The sequence below is a fragment of the Eupeodes corollae genome, chromosome 1 (genome assembly GCF_945859685.1).
Source record: "Eupeodes corollae chromosome 1, idEupCoro1.1, whole genome shotgun sequence".
In the NCBI taxonomy this organism is placed as follows: Eukaryota; Metazoa; Arthropoda; class Insecta; order Diptera; family Syrphidae; genus Eupeodes; species Eupeodes corollae.
Window position 1 is genome coordinate 17,609,706 of NC_079147.1, and position 15,306 is coordinate 17,625,011.

General features: G+C 35.2%; 1 protein-coding gene across 1 annotated transcript; it reads right to left on the minus strand.

Annotated features, from left to right (window-relative positions):
• Positions 1-13,743: 13,743 nt before the first annotated feature.
• LOC129938614 (mitotic checkpoint protein BUB3) lies at positions 13,744-15,096 on the minus strand. Its single transcript, XM_056046278.1, has 2 exons — positions 14,748-15,096; positions 13,744-14,687 (listed from the first exon to the last, which is right to left on the minus strand). Exons 1-2 carry the CDS (start codon positions 14,940-14,942, stop codon positions 13,899-13,901), a joined length of 984 nt encoding a protein of 327 aa, XP_055902253.1. The 5' UTR covers positions 14,943-15,096; the 3' UTR covers positions 13,744-13,898.
• Positions 15,097-15,306: the final 210 nt, after the last annotated feature.

Consider the following 15,306-nt stretch of genomic DNA (forward strand, 5'->3'; position numbering starts at 1 on the left):
TAACGTTGTCAAAAAATGTTAAGGATTTCTCTGATAATGCAAGAAATTTTGTCGGATAAATAATCTGGAATTAATCTACAAAGCCTGCATTGAGCTATGATTTTAATACCAATCACATAATGGGACAGTTACCCTGAATACAAGCTGAAGACAGAATTAAGAAACACGCTTTGAAAATCATAGTCTCTTGTTAAATAAAAGGAAGTTATTGTAATAGGACCGATTTTTCGAATTGAAAATAAAGTGCTTAAAATCTAAATCAAAAGATTTTTAAAGAAAAAACGGAAAAACTGAACTGTGTTTCGTGGAAGAATCTGTGAACTCCAATTTTTATATTAGCAAAATTCTGGAGGAATATGTGGTTCCGTTTGCACTATTTATTGGAAGTGTCCTGCAAATGCAACACAATGCCAGACGTCACGTTGAAAGGTCCGTTACGGACTACTTGGAAGACGTGGAATGGCATGAATCCCATCGAACACGTTTGGGATCTGCTAGTAAAAATTATTAAAAAAGCGACAAGCACTACCCGTGTAACTAAGTTTGCTGAGATCTGCCTTCTACTACTACTTAAAATTGGTAAAAATTAATATATGTTTATTGTGTATAAATATGAAAATTTCAAATAAGTTTATTTTCATAAATTTAAGCGACATTATTTTCTGATTTTTTTTAAATTTTCAAAAGAGATATTAAGGGGTTATTAATACCCTTAACATGTTTAAAGTTTAAAAACAGTGAAAGCTCTAGTAAAATAGGGAAGCATTAAAGAGGAGATACCAGTGCACATTGGTTTTAAGGTTTTGAATTTGAAAATGGTATAGGAAAAAACAGAGTAAAGCATTTCATATTCTGGATGTACGGTTAAAAAAAGAAAGAGCTCAAGTTTAAACTGATGTGGATTCCTAGAAGTGCAACAATTGTTTAAGGGGGGGATTGCAACTGGCTTATTCGGCAGAACTTACTTACTTAAGGTTTACATGGGAGCTCTGCACTATTCTTTGAAGTACAATGTTAAAAAAAAGTCGAGTTTGGCAAGAATGCCAAAACTAGACATGGCTCTATTCAGCTCGTCTCTGTAAAGGATGTCATAAGCGGTCTTAAAATCGATGAAAAGATGGTGGATGTCGATTGGTGCTCTTAGGCATTTTCTAGGATCTGCCGTAATGTGAATATTTGATCGACCGTGGACTTTCCTGGTCTAAAACCACACGGATAGGGACCTATCAGGTTGTTAACGATTGGCTCTAGACGTTCACATATTACGGCAAAAAAGATTTTGTAAGCGATGTTAAGTAAGCTGATGCCTCTATAGTTGGTAATTCGGCAGAACACTGTTTGTAAAAATACCTGTAGAACAACAAAATACATGAAACAATGCATCAGTGTTCAACTAAAGTATTTTTTTTCGGTTATAGTTTTATCGCTTATAATTTTCAAAGCCCTTTTTTGGATCTTATCCAAAAGTCTTAAACTTGTTTTAGGAGCATCTTCCCAAATATGTGGGATATATTCAAGTTTTTGACAAATAAAGGCATGGTTAATTACAGCCAGATCAGAAGGGGTGACAAATTTCTTGCCATGTGTGTTGGAGACATTCTAAGTTCCAGGAAAAGGACAGATGCTGTGTTCCATCCGCTCAGAGATATTTACAGCAGGAAGATGGAAAAGTTTATGCAGTGGATTTTCCAGCATTGAAGAACACGTTTTCAGTTGTATTTAGGTAGCCGTACCCGTGGCGTGTTGGTTAGTGCGTATAACTGTTATTCCACAGGTCTTGGGTTCAATCCCTACATGTGCCATCTAAAGTCGGTTTGACGGGTACTGCTTCTTGCGAGGAATTGAAAAATCCTTCAAGAGTAGTTCTTGTTATGAAAAGTGCTTTCTCAATTAGCTGTTTGAATTCGGCTTAAAACTTTAGGTCCCCGGCATCCCTGACAATATGTACTAATTTTTGAGAGTTTTACGTATCTAGGCCCTATTTCTCAACGGACAGTTGAGCCACCTTATCTATTTAAGTTAGAGATTTAAAGCAGGTACAAAATTAAGCAAGGCTCAATTTTGGGCACTATCCTATTTTGCATGTTCATAACTGACCTCGCCCGAGTTAGTCACAGTATCAGTTTACATCTTTAACCCAATGATTTACAATTGTAGCTTTCATGCCCGTTTAATTTGTTGGAGGAATTCATCTGCAGAGTTAATGAAGATCTTTCAGAAATCTAATTCGACTAAATTGCAGATCATTGGTATCACTGATAAAGAAATTTGATGTCAATAACCGCCTTCCTGTCTTCTTTCATTTTTTTATAAGACATGTGAATTCCTTGTTCCAGAGTCCCGAACACAATGCATCCATTTTTGTCTGAAAACTACAAACGATTTACCCCACTGTCTATTCTAGATTTGATGATCAAATGAAAAATTAAAGCTAAAATATAATTTCGATAATTGGTCAAACTATATATGGTGTCATGGCCACGGAGCTCATTAGTAATTTGATAAACATTTTTTTCTCCATAGACCTAGACATAAAGTCAGTATTTTGAACATGAGAAGTTCAGCCGCACTGAAGTTGATTTTATTATTTTATGTGTAGCCTTTAACAGCAACTCAAGTATGGTTATCACACAAAATATCCCTTTCGGAAATCAGTTTTCTTCAGATTTCTTCTTGAAGTGAGAATAAAGTTTCTTAAAACTCTCAAAAACTAGTAAATTTTATACATTTCTAATATTTCAATTTACTAAAATCAATATAGTGAATATATTTCCTATAGTTTTCAAGCTCAATTAAATAACGAGTAAATACCTACGACTCTCAACTACCTCTTATATTATTTAAATATTTTTTGAATAAAAATGACATCAAAGTAATGCCATAAACATTTCGGCCACAGATAAGGCTCAATATTTATAAATTGCTTATCAATTGCTGCGCGAAAAAATTGGGAGCATTCATTTTCAATTTCAAATCGAACGCTTTACGCGCTAGAGAGGAGGCAGATTACAAGCCAAGAGCACATTAAATTGTATATAAAAATATTCGACGAATCTCTCAAGACGGCAGTCTTTTTGTAGTTTTAATGACCGCAGTCGACATCGGAAGTCAGTTAAGCTCGTAGTAATTTTTTTTAAAATGCCGACAAATTATTTGTATTATCATTTATTAGTGGGGTGTTTATTTATTGGACACATCAATGTAAACAACGCAAAATTTATTAAGTCATCAAGTCATATCAATCGACTTTTGACACTGCAAAATAAGCTGCAGCAACTTCAAGAGGATGTGTCGTCTTCATTAACAGCTCTCCAAAAGCCTCTCGATGACGACGTTATAACCTTTAAGTCATCTGCAATTGAGGGCGACTTTCAGTTTTTGAAGAAGGAACTAGCTGACATCATTGAAGCCCCGGAGAGTGATGGAACATTGCAAGATTCTGGAGAAACTCAATTGCCTTCGAACATAGTTGGATACATCAGAAGTCACAATTTTGACACCGCCGAAGAACAACTCAAGCAAATTAACAATCTTCAAGAAGTGACGAAGACCATTGCTGCGATCTATGATAACAATGCTGATAACTTTGAGCTCTTAGCGAGATTTATAGAGAGTCTAACTGACATAAATCTGATATATGCCTCTGTGAATGCTTTGCAAAGGGAGATGGTTGAAAATGATCACACAGATCCCTACAAATCCATACGCCTGGCAAAAGTCCTGGAGACAAAATTCTTAAACCACCCTGTGGATTATTTCAAAACCGAGTTTGCACAATTCACTTACAATGAACTTAAGGACACTATCATTGACTCCACTCTGGATGCCTTGAACGATGCCTTGCGTACAGGTGCATACCAAGAGATGGACAATTTGACAGCTGCCGTGTATCGTTACGATCCCGAGCAATGGGAAAGTATCATTTATGAATTTGTCAATGCCAACATTGACAATCACTCCAAGGTCCTTGACATAATTAACAACCATCAATTCATTGAGCAGAGAGTGAGTGGGGTAAGTATATTGTATTGGTCAATCCAGTTCAACCATAATCCGGAATCCGAAGTGATTATGAGAATAGCCTCGATTCTTAAGGAACTCACTTCCGATAGAAGGTATCAAGAACTTAGTGGCACTCTGAAGGACTTGGCAGATAAGATTATCGAAAATCTTCCAACTTGTGCTAGGAATCTGTTCTTCCTGCCTGCGGCATGTCTTTGGAATAAAGGAGCGGAAGTATATCTCACAGCTATAAACTCAAGCCACACGGACGACTCGAAGCGACGACGTCAGAAGATATTCTCGACAGAACTTTCTCCCGGGAGTCAATGGTATTTCAAAAAAATTGACAACTTCTTCGTCATATCGAATAGAGTCTTTGAAGGTGAATTCCTCTTCGCAGCAAACACCAAACACAGCTCGAATTTCCGACATGTTTTAAATCGAAAGCTGAAAAATCATACGAAGATCGATGAGCGGACCAAATGGTTCATAGAACTTGTCAATGACGATGATTATTGTTATTTGAAAAGTTCAAGACACAATGAATATTTGATGACCTCGAATTACTACTTTGGCAATAATTTGAGATATGTCTTTACGTGGATACCGAAGACGTTTGCCGGAGAGCCACAGTTTCAGTGGCAAATCAGAGAGTGTGATTAGAATAATTTAAAAAAAAACTTTTATTTTGTTAATGACCTAATTCAATAAATAAAAGTGTGCTTTTTATTATTTATAAGTAAAGATAAGTTGCCTCTGTGTTTTTATTTTATGACTCTTTTCTTTCTTTTTTTGCGATAAAAGTACTTTTACTTAGAATAATAAAAACAACAAAAATAAATTAGGGTACAGTACAGGAGTTGTCATTAAAATCAAATTACCCAAAAATAATTCATTACACCAATGGATGTCGTCTCTTATTTTGAAATATCGGCTGCGCAAACCCAATTTTTCGGTAATTTTTAGGTAAGTTAAGATATGTCAAATTTTGAAATTTTAATTTCTTTTAGAACACGCTGAAAAAAGTTATTCCAATTTTAAAATGCTATTGATTTAATGATTAATGATTCTTTAATTCCAATAGTTGGGGATTGTCAGGCTTGGGATTCGTAATGTGAACCATACTGATAACTTCCCATTAGTGAACCGCTAAAAATGTTTAAATGAAATTATTGTAATAAAGCAATTTTTGTACTGAAGGATCTTGAAAGAATATTAAATAGAAATATATTTGAGAAATTAAATCAATATTATAGTATTTTTGGTAAGACTTTGATTTTTTAAAGAAACTTTGTCTTAACTTCTTTCATATTTGTTTTGATTTTAGGTTTTAAATTTTCTGTTAAAAAAAAAAAACATCAATTAGATTTTTCTAAAAACTTAACAAAATCTTACAAAGTATCTAAAACAACTGTTTTTATAAGACGCCAAACTCAAGATACTTGATTCTTGATGGTTTTAACGAGCACATTTTAAAGTTGGGGATAGAATACCTAAAACGAATATCCAAAAATTTCGAAAATCGGGAAAAATCCCGATAATTAGAAATCTTGAAAATAAAACAAATTTTTTGAGTTTTTGTATTGCGGCTATCTCCCAGTTTATTTAGTGTGAAGTGTTGAAAATTTTAATTTAAATGTTTTACTTTTAAAATCATAGCTTGTATCCCAAAAAGTAATACTTGTTGTAAACTGAAATCAATAGGTTGATGGGGCTGTTTTATAATAAAGCTTAGCTAAATGTACTGTGTTTAGAAAGCGATGGAAGATTGTACGGTGGAAGTTCGAGCCTTTTGGACCATAGGAAGTAACGGAGGCAGAAGCGCATGAATCTTCTTTGTACTCCTTCTTTTCTGTTTATATGGACTGAATAAAAGGGAGCCCATATTATGCAGCCATATTCCAGTATTGGTCTTACAAATGTTATATAAAGAAGTTTAAGGGTAGCGAAAATCATGTGAAAACCGTTTTATAAATCAGAGTGTCTTATTTACTTTTTTAATAATGTAGATAATGATTTGTAAAAGTTAACTTTGAGTCAAGAATAATACCTAGGTCAGAGAAAATAGATATTTTAGTCAAATAAGAGGAGTTTAATTGATAATTGAAAATTTTGTTTGCGTGTAAAGCACATTGAATTACATTTATAAAACACCATTCGCGAAAACTATTTAGATCATCTTGTAGAAATAAACAGTCGTCAAGTGAGTCGATACGTTTGAAAATTTAAATGTCATCAGCTTAAATTAAAACAGATGAGTGTTTTATAATAGAAGGTAGATAGTTACCGTACAAAATAAACAGTAAAGGTCCTAAGTGGCTACTTTGTGGTACGCCAGAGTTGGTATAAAAATTTGATGACCGCTTATTCCTAAAATCTACGCTGTATGCTCTATTATATAAGTACGACGAAACCTAAAAAACAAATTTAACGTTAAAGCCTTGGGATTTAAGTTTGGAAGTTAACGTTCTATGGCACAATTTATCAAAGGCCTTACTGAAGTCTGTTGACACAGTCAACTTGTTTCCGTTTTTCAAACGAATCTAAACAAAAAGAACTGAAATGAAAGAGGTTAGTAACTGATGACTTATTTTGAACAAAACCATGTGGACTGTCAGGAATTATAGACTTACAATTAAACGATATGACTTTACTAATAATGTACTCAAATAACTTAGGGATCACGTAAAGTGTTGCAATGGGACGATAATTTTGTATTTCATTTTTACTACACTTTATATGTATCGGTTTTATGTACGAACTCTTCCAAATTTCAGGAAAAATTGAAGATTTGAGCGATTCATTAAAAAGAATGCGAAGAGGATAGGATAAATAGAATATGATTTTTTTCATGGATTGCTTAAAGATATTGTAAGGGTAAATTTGAACATTTTAGAAAACCTTCGGTAAGTCACCACATATGAAGTTAGGGGCTTACTGGAAACGACATTGAGGTAGCAGTAGCCAAGGTCGTAAACCGTTAGTGATGCGTGGGTGGGATATACCTCTTATGGACATAACATCTAGTCCTTCCTTCTCTAAGGTTGTTACTTGAAATTCCTTTCTCGATCAATCCTTTCAATTTTTCGAAATTCGAATAGTAATTCATTTTATTTTCTTAAGGATGAATTTAGGGTCCTAATATTTGTAGATCCAAATTTTTGTATTACCAAGAACCCAGGCATTTTCAACGAACTAAGCCCATTGCAAGCAAGCCAGCCTAAGAGATACCGGAACAGCCTTCATTCTAATGAGGGACATTTTGTGAGAGGGCCGATGACTCAGGCGTTTGACAGGTGTTCGCTACTTAAAAAGCATCTTAAAAAAAATTGCAAACATATTTAAAAAAAAATTTAAGAGCCATGGGTAAGTTCGTTGTTGAAAAACATGCAGTTCGGATACCCGTCAGTATTTCTCTTGCTATTAAAATAGCTCCAAAACTTTTTTGGGTTGTTTTTTATGTCGGTTTATTAAAAATAAAGTCATTATAAAGGATATCTGAATAGTCAATAAGCATATTTCTTAGCTCATTGTATATTACCAAGTCATTCAGCCCTATCATGAATTCCATCGTAATCGGAAATTTTTACGAATCCCGAAATCCGTTCGTGGTAGAAAGTCTCATACAATTTTGCATTACTAACGGATTTCATGATACAGTTTTTCGGGATTCGTAAAAATTTCCGATTACGATGGAATTCATGATAGGGCTGATTATCAGCTTATGTTTATTTGTTTACCAATCTTTCTCAGATTTCTCAGAAAAATTTTAATTTTTCAAAAATTTGATTTGAAAATTAAAATAAAATTAAACTTACTAAAAAAATTTCAATTTTAGCTTACAAATATTTATGCAGTCTTAAATTTGAATTTCGTAAGATAAAAATGAACCATTACCGAGAAACATTTTTTTTGAACAAAAATATAAATAAATAAATGATATGTTTGATGTATTTATTATTAAGACGGTATATTAATTTTTGAAATCGGTTTATTAGTTCTTTGAAAAATTAAAAACAATATAAAGGTTATATGGTACATTTCTGTAGAATTAGAAACATATATTTTCTTTATTAAAATAAGCCAAGCTAAGAAAAAAAAGTCTATTGTTTTGTTTTTGAGAAAATTTTAATTTCGATTTTGTACATACACATTTATATATTATTTAAATAAAAAATAAAAAACATCTAACGCAAATCAAAACATTAATTTCCAAATTTGGTGTCAATCGCCGCAATAGCCAGGACAGAAGGGAAACGTAGCTACCGTCAGAGAAATGGAAACAATTATTTAGTATCAATTCTGAAATCCTTTCTAACGCCGCATGATTCTTTTCCCTAACTAAAATAGTGATGGCGTAATGATTTTTTTAAAGCCTTTCCATTTTCTTCAAGCAGCTTGTATCCTATAATCTTGCAAGAATATTTGTGCAGTGTTTTTATAAGCTAAAGAAAACTTAATGTCATATTCAATAGTGTTGTAGACTCCATTTTTGGCTTCCCTAGATGTGATATCATATCTAACTTTTTGAAGCGTGTTCTTAATAAGAATTTAAAAAATTAATAAATAAGTTTGGTTCCCTTTCTATGCCAATCAATAAAATGTGAAGAGAAATTTTGCATATTTTCACAATTTTGTTTGCCATTTCAAATTTAACAAAAAAAGAGGCTGGGATGCGACTCACACTTATAACTTCCCATCCTGTCTGTCGATTTGTCTTGCTTAGAATGTTTGAAGTAGTTTGTTAAAAAAAGTTGTCAATTGAACTATTCTAAAAAATATACTCGACAATAAACTAAACTGGAAACTAAATATTGAAGTACGGGTTAAGAAGGCCTGTGTTGCCTTCTACGCCTGCAGCAAAACTTTCGGCAAAAAGTGGGGACTTCAGTCGAAGATGATTTTATGGACGTACACAGCCGTAGTACGTCCAATCTTAACATATGGTTCGATTGTGTGGTGGTCTGCTCTTAGCAAAGCCTATAATATTAATAAGCTAAAGAAGGTTCAGAGAACAGCTTGCGTGGGCACCACAGGAGCCATGCGTACTTGCCCAACGGACACCTTAAACGTTATTTTGGATCTTCTACCAACCGACCTTTTTATTAAATACATAGTTTCCTGCAGCGCTATTAGGCTGAAGGAATCAAATAGCTGGTTGTCAAAACCTTATGGTCACAGCAACACTACGAAATTGATTCCCTCAGATATTATCTCCTATTTTGAACCTTAGTAAGGGTTTTAATGTTATTTTCGCATCGAGAGAAGATTGGGAGGATGACCATCTTTACTAACGGCTCAAAGATGGAGCGCGGAGTTGGTTCTGGGATCTTTTCTGAGACCCTAAATGTAGCCAAATGCTGGCAATAAGGGAGGCATGTAAGATACTAAAACAAAGCCCAAACCAAAACCGAAATGTGGCTATCTTTACAGACAGTCAGGCAGCTGTCAAATCCATTAACTCGGCCACATCCTCATCTAAATTGGTCCAGCAATGTCGCAATGAGCTTGCGAGCCTCAGTGTCACCCTGATCTGGGTTCCGGGCCATAGTGGTATCGTGGGAAATGAACGGGCTGACGAGCTAGCCAGGCAAGGATTGGCCCTTCATAGCTCACTTGCGAAAATGGTTAACATTCCTCTTGGTGCTATGGAGGGTAAAATCTTTTCTATCTACCAAACCGAAGGTGGAGCAATTTACCCAACTGCATTATATCTAGGAAGATATGGCCCACCTATAACAAAACCCGTACAAACGATCTTCAATGCAGGCCAAGGCAAGACATAGCCAGGATTGTTGCGGTTTGTACCAGACATTGGCCTTTAGGAGTTCATGCAGAGAAGTTGGGTATCTCTTACAACACCTTTTGCCGTAGCTGTATAGTGACCAAAGAGAAAGTGAAACCATAATCCATTTCCTCTGCAAATGTCCTGCTTTGGCAAACACCAGAATGAAATGCTTTGGAAAAGCATTCTTTCAAGAACTCGATGAGCTATCTGAGACATAGATTAGAGACCTAATCTTTTTTCTCAATGCGACAAAATGGCTCTAACATAATCGCTATGAAGCTTCTCTATAAATCTATCCCTTTCAATCACAGGTCAAACGAGTTTTTGGTATCAAAACGGCGCACTACAGCGCTAATTGGATCTCAGGCTAGGTTGCCTACGCCATTTCTACCTACCTATCTCAAACAAAAAAATTGAGCAAATTTTCGAATTTCATAAACAAAAATAAAATACATGAAACTTTTTGGTTTAACTTCCAAAATGGCTTACATTAGATTCCAGAAGTGAGTCACTAAATGGAATGCTTTTTATTTGTCGTTTTCAAACAAATAATGTTTGAAATCAGACTTCTGTTGACCTCTTTTTTTTTCTAAATTATAAAAAACACACCCACCTCCATTTCAAACTACTTTACTGTTTTGTAAAATAATATATGTTGTTATTTCCTTTACGTTTAAAAAATGAATGTTAACCATAGGTACGTCATTTAATAATGTAGGTACACTAAGTTCCCTTCCTCTTTTCATCCAAATTTCTTTTTAAAGCTCTGCTATAGCTTCATTTTGACAAGTCATTTGAAAGATTATCGTCTGTCCATCACGTTTTGAGGATGAAATATCTATCTCTTCAAAGGACTTTAATTTAAGATTGCAGCTAACAATTTATCGTTGTCCAATTTAAACTTTCTTCATATTTCTTGTCTGGTTTATAAGTTTTGTTTATAAAATTCTCGTTATTTGAAAACGTCATATTTTCTGTATTTTCTTCTGAAAATTCGAAATAATATGTATAAGATGTTTCAACGGCTGCGTATTTTATAATCTTGCGAAATTGCTATAAATACGAAAACTATAAAAACTTCTGTTGTATAAATTTTTTGAAGTGGTGAGATTATATTTTGCTACTAGCCCATATAATAAACGAAAATAAGATTTTCCTTTAAAATGCCTTTCTCTAACTTCCTTTTAGTTCTCTTTACATTTTCAATTTAATAGGTAGGTACAGAAGATGCATGCTTTAGTAAGCACCATTATATTCATTTAAAAAAAAAAGTTATATAAAAGTAATAAAATTGCTATGTTGTAGTCTGGTTTAAAACTCAAATGCTAAACAAAGACATTGTAAGCAATTAAATGTTTTAATCAATCGTTCATCTCATCGGATTGAAATCTAAATTTCCAGATGCCCAATAATCTGAACCATCATTTTCAAAAACAAATATTTTTCCTAATCAAAATTTCATGTTTTCATCTCAGAATTTAATTGTGACTTGTGTTATGGACGTATTTAATAATTTTATAAATATTACCGAGGAGTGCTGGTTGGCTAAAGGATTGACACAAATAAGACCCAAGTAATGACCACGGGCCAAAGCACACAAGTTATTCTAAGGCAGGGGACCATAGAGGAGGTCGAGCAGTTTAATTATCTTGAAAGTTTTATATCCCTCGATAGTGGAACGGACCTAGATGTTAACAGAAGAATAAAAAAAAGCTCTTAGTGCATTTGCAATCGTTTCTCCTGTGTGGAACTCTAACAAAATATCGTTACGCACCAAGTTGAAACTCTTTGAATCCAACGTCAAATCAGTGTGCTGTTATATGCTTCTGATTTCTGAAACATGGAAATGCTCTACTAACATCTCGAGCAGACTACAAGCTTTCATTAACGTCTGCGCTCTATTCTGAAGATCTGGTGGACGCAAACCAAATCTAACGTTGAGCTGTGAAATAGAACCGGACAGAAAAATAGGACATAGACATCATGCAACGGAAGTGGCGTTGGATAGGCCATACACTGAGGAAATCTGACGACAATATAGCAAAACACAAGACATTAATACAAAACAGAAGGACAGAAGAGAAAGAAGAACGTACAGGAAGAACACATGACAACAACACGCGGTAGGTTTCGAGACTGTCCCCCATCTGTCTACTAACCACGCTCACTGATGCTTGATTTCCCGCAAAACAATCCGTCCAATGAAATTCCCAGGGTAATAGACGCGTTGGAAGACCAAAGACAACTTGGATGTCATCAGTTTTGAAGGAGGCTCGGTTTCAAGGTATTCAATCGTGGTCAGCTGAGGTCAGTTGCGGTGAATCGGGATAGGTGGAAGGATCTTGTTGTTGCCCTATGCTACAGGAGGAGTACTTGCAGCCGGACAACATATATAAATATTACCGTAACTAGTTCACAAAAATAAATATTTTAACTTAAATATTTTTTAAATTCTGGTGGTCAAGTTTTGCTCCTGATATATGAAGTTTGTCTTGAAGATTAAATGATCTAAGATGATTCTCAATTTTTATGATTATGCCTATATTGTTTAGCAGTTCACCGTTCCGTAATTTGTCTCGCTATCCAGCTATGTGGATATTGGTGCCCGACTCCATATAGATATATTAACAAAATAAAAGTAAGTAAGAGCCTGCCCACGTTATCACCTCATCACTTCAATGCTTTCTCTATCTTCAGTCCATGTCATCATATAAAACATTTTAACATCTAAAATAAAACCAAACTATACGGCCACATCTGCCTAATCTAGACTACCTTTGCTGCAGCGACGTTTAGTTCAGATCGAGTCTATAAGCGATCAATTTGCTGTTCTTTGAACTCAGTCTTGTCTTGAGAATTTTTTCCAATTTATCACATGGATTTTGTAACTTCAAAATACTTCTTATCAAGTTAAATTCAGAAATTCTTTCTCCAACACTTTTATTGCCAAATCAGGAGTTCCCTAGGGTAGTCATTAAGGACCTATTCTCTTTATCGTAGCTATCAATGATGTACCCCGTTGTGCACGATACAGTACAATTTTAATCTATGCGATTGCTATGAAAATCTTCAAAAGCATACAATCTCTGAACGATAGATTACAACTACCACGAGGATATTAACAGTTCTGTTTCTTAATGCAAAAAAGAATGGGCCAAACATTAACTCAAAAACGGACTCCTGGTTTAATTGATTTTAAAATACCCCATCACTCGATGCATCGTGTTCATAGCTTTAAAGATCTTGAAGTTATTTTTAATTCTAATCTCTTGATTTCAGGAGCACCTATGTTGGGATTTATTAAACGATAAATAATTTCAGGATCCTTATATTACTCTCGCTCTAAATAACACTTTGGTCCTTCCCTATCTTGAGTACGCATTCCATTAATAGGATATTATCTGTTCAACTCCACTTCATACGTTTCACCATCGTCTACTCATTAAAACTTTCCTCGTTACAAACATCGGAAAAAGCTTCTTCAAATGCAGCCTCTATCTCAGAGGAGGGTTAAACATTGTCTTTCAAGTCTTGGCTTACAACACTTAACCTACAGGGATATATGTACATTCTCTATGACGAATTCGAACAGCTAATTTGAGAAGGCACTTTTCATAGCAAGAATTACTTTTGGAAGATTTGATAAGTTCCTCGCAGTACCCGTGAAAAAACTTTAGATGGCAAAGGCAAGGATTGAGCCCAAGGCCTTTAGCATGACAGTCCTACGTTTGTGAAACAAAAACAAATTTAATTTTCTTTCTTACCTTTTATGTGTGTGATGTAAGCAAATCCTTTTTCACCGAAGTCAGAATTCCTGCGAAGGAACCAACTATTTTTAATTAAAAGAAAATGCAACCACTTAAAAATCACCGCCAAGTTTTTTAACTATTTCCATGAAACTTTTTAACTCAAAAGATTCCTAAAGCAGTTTCCTAAATAAAAAAAGACTTAAGTCAACATTTTCAGGGACTTACACATCAAATATCAGCCATTTATTTAAAAAGAAGATCATCATCATCACCTTACAAAAAAGGAAAACAGAGAAACAGAAATACACACTTATTGTTATTGGGCTAAAACTAAAGCAACTTCTCCTGTCCAAATTTTATCATTTCGGTTTGGTTTCTTGGTCATTGACATATCGCACATAAATTGTAGGATCGTGGGCAGTCGGTGGAGGAGTCTCAAATTCATCCAAATAGGAGCAAGCTATGGCCAGAGTACTGCCATCGTTGGAGAAGTGCAATGAGGCAATGGAAGTGTCGTACTGATGGAATTGGCACAGACGTTTCTTATTGAATCCGTCCCAGATGTTGACGAATCCATCCGAGCCACCTGTGGCGAAGGTGTTGTAGACATTGTGGAAGCTGATAGCGTTGACAGGATAGATGGTCTCCATGTTGTCCTCCTTGTTGCGATGACATTTGAAGGCGAATTTCTTCTTTTGGACTTCTGGGTCGGGATCGAAGTATTCCACAGCCACTCGACCCTCAATGGAGCTCATCACGTAGCCCTCTTTGTTGGGATAGATTCGAATGCTTCGGGTTTGGTACTTCAGCGAGGATTCTCGCTTCATCATGTATTGCGCCATGTTGCGAAGATCCCAGATGAGAACTTTTCTGTCCGAAGTGGCTACGACTATCTTCTCTTCCTTGACACTCATCGAGTAGACTTTGCCGTTGCTTTGTTCGTAGGTGCCGACGCATTGCTTGTCTCGCACATCCCACAATTTGATGGTTTTGTCCCAACTTCCCGAGAGGATACCATTCACCTTGTCCACGTACTCCACACAACGCACTGCCATATCGTGACTTCCAACTACACTTTCGGTGTGAGTGTTGACGTCGAAGAGCTTCAGTTGGCCTTCGAGACTGCCGCTGACAGCGTGGACGATGTCCTATTTGAAAGAAATGATTGCATTTTTCTCACATCACTTTAATTGAAGGGATAATCTTACCACAAAAGCGACATCAAGAACTGGGACATCATGGACGAACTTCTGTCGCAGGGAATTATTGACCACATCATAGAACCGGACAGTTCCGTCCCAAGAAGACGAAATGAGATATTGATTCGAGTCGGGACCGAATTTAACCGAAGATATGACATCTGCTGGTGGATTATTGAGTTTTATCTCAGTGGGACGACCCATTTTGTGGAAATTCAGATTTGATTCGGGAAGAATGATTCTTTGTATCTTAAGAAATGTACTTTAATTAAAATTGAGAAAATTTGTTACGATTTCAAGTCCGTTAAAATGATTGGCTTGGGAAAGTATATTTTGGCGTTTTTCAAAATTCAATGACAGATAGATATGACGTTTAAAATGTCACAACACAGTACTATATTGCGATTGAGGCGCCACGTAGTGGTTAGTAGAAAGAACAACCAAAACAGTGCTGTCATATTCAACGCTTAGTGCGTAAAGTACCAAACAAGTACGAAAGAGTTTCAAATTGAAGCAAGCGAAACGAAAATGTGACAACAGAATAATAATATAAATATTTATATTTGCT

Coding starts and splice junctions, on each gene's coding strand:
- LOC129938614 (XM_056046278.1), bottom strand. CDS start 14,942: ATGGGTCGTCCCACTGAGATAAAACTCAATAATCCACCAGCAGATGTC. Junction 14,688..14,747: donor TTCTTGATGTCGCTTTTGTG/GTAAGATTATCC, acceptor TCTTTCAAATAG/GACATCGTCCACGCTGTCAG.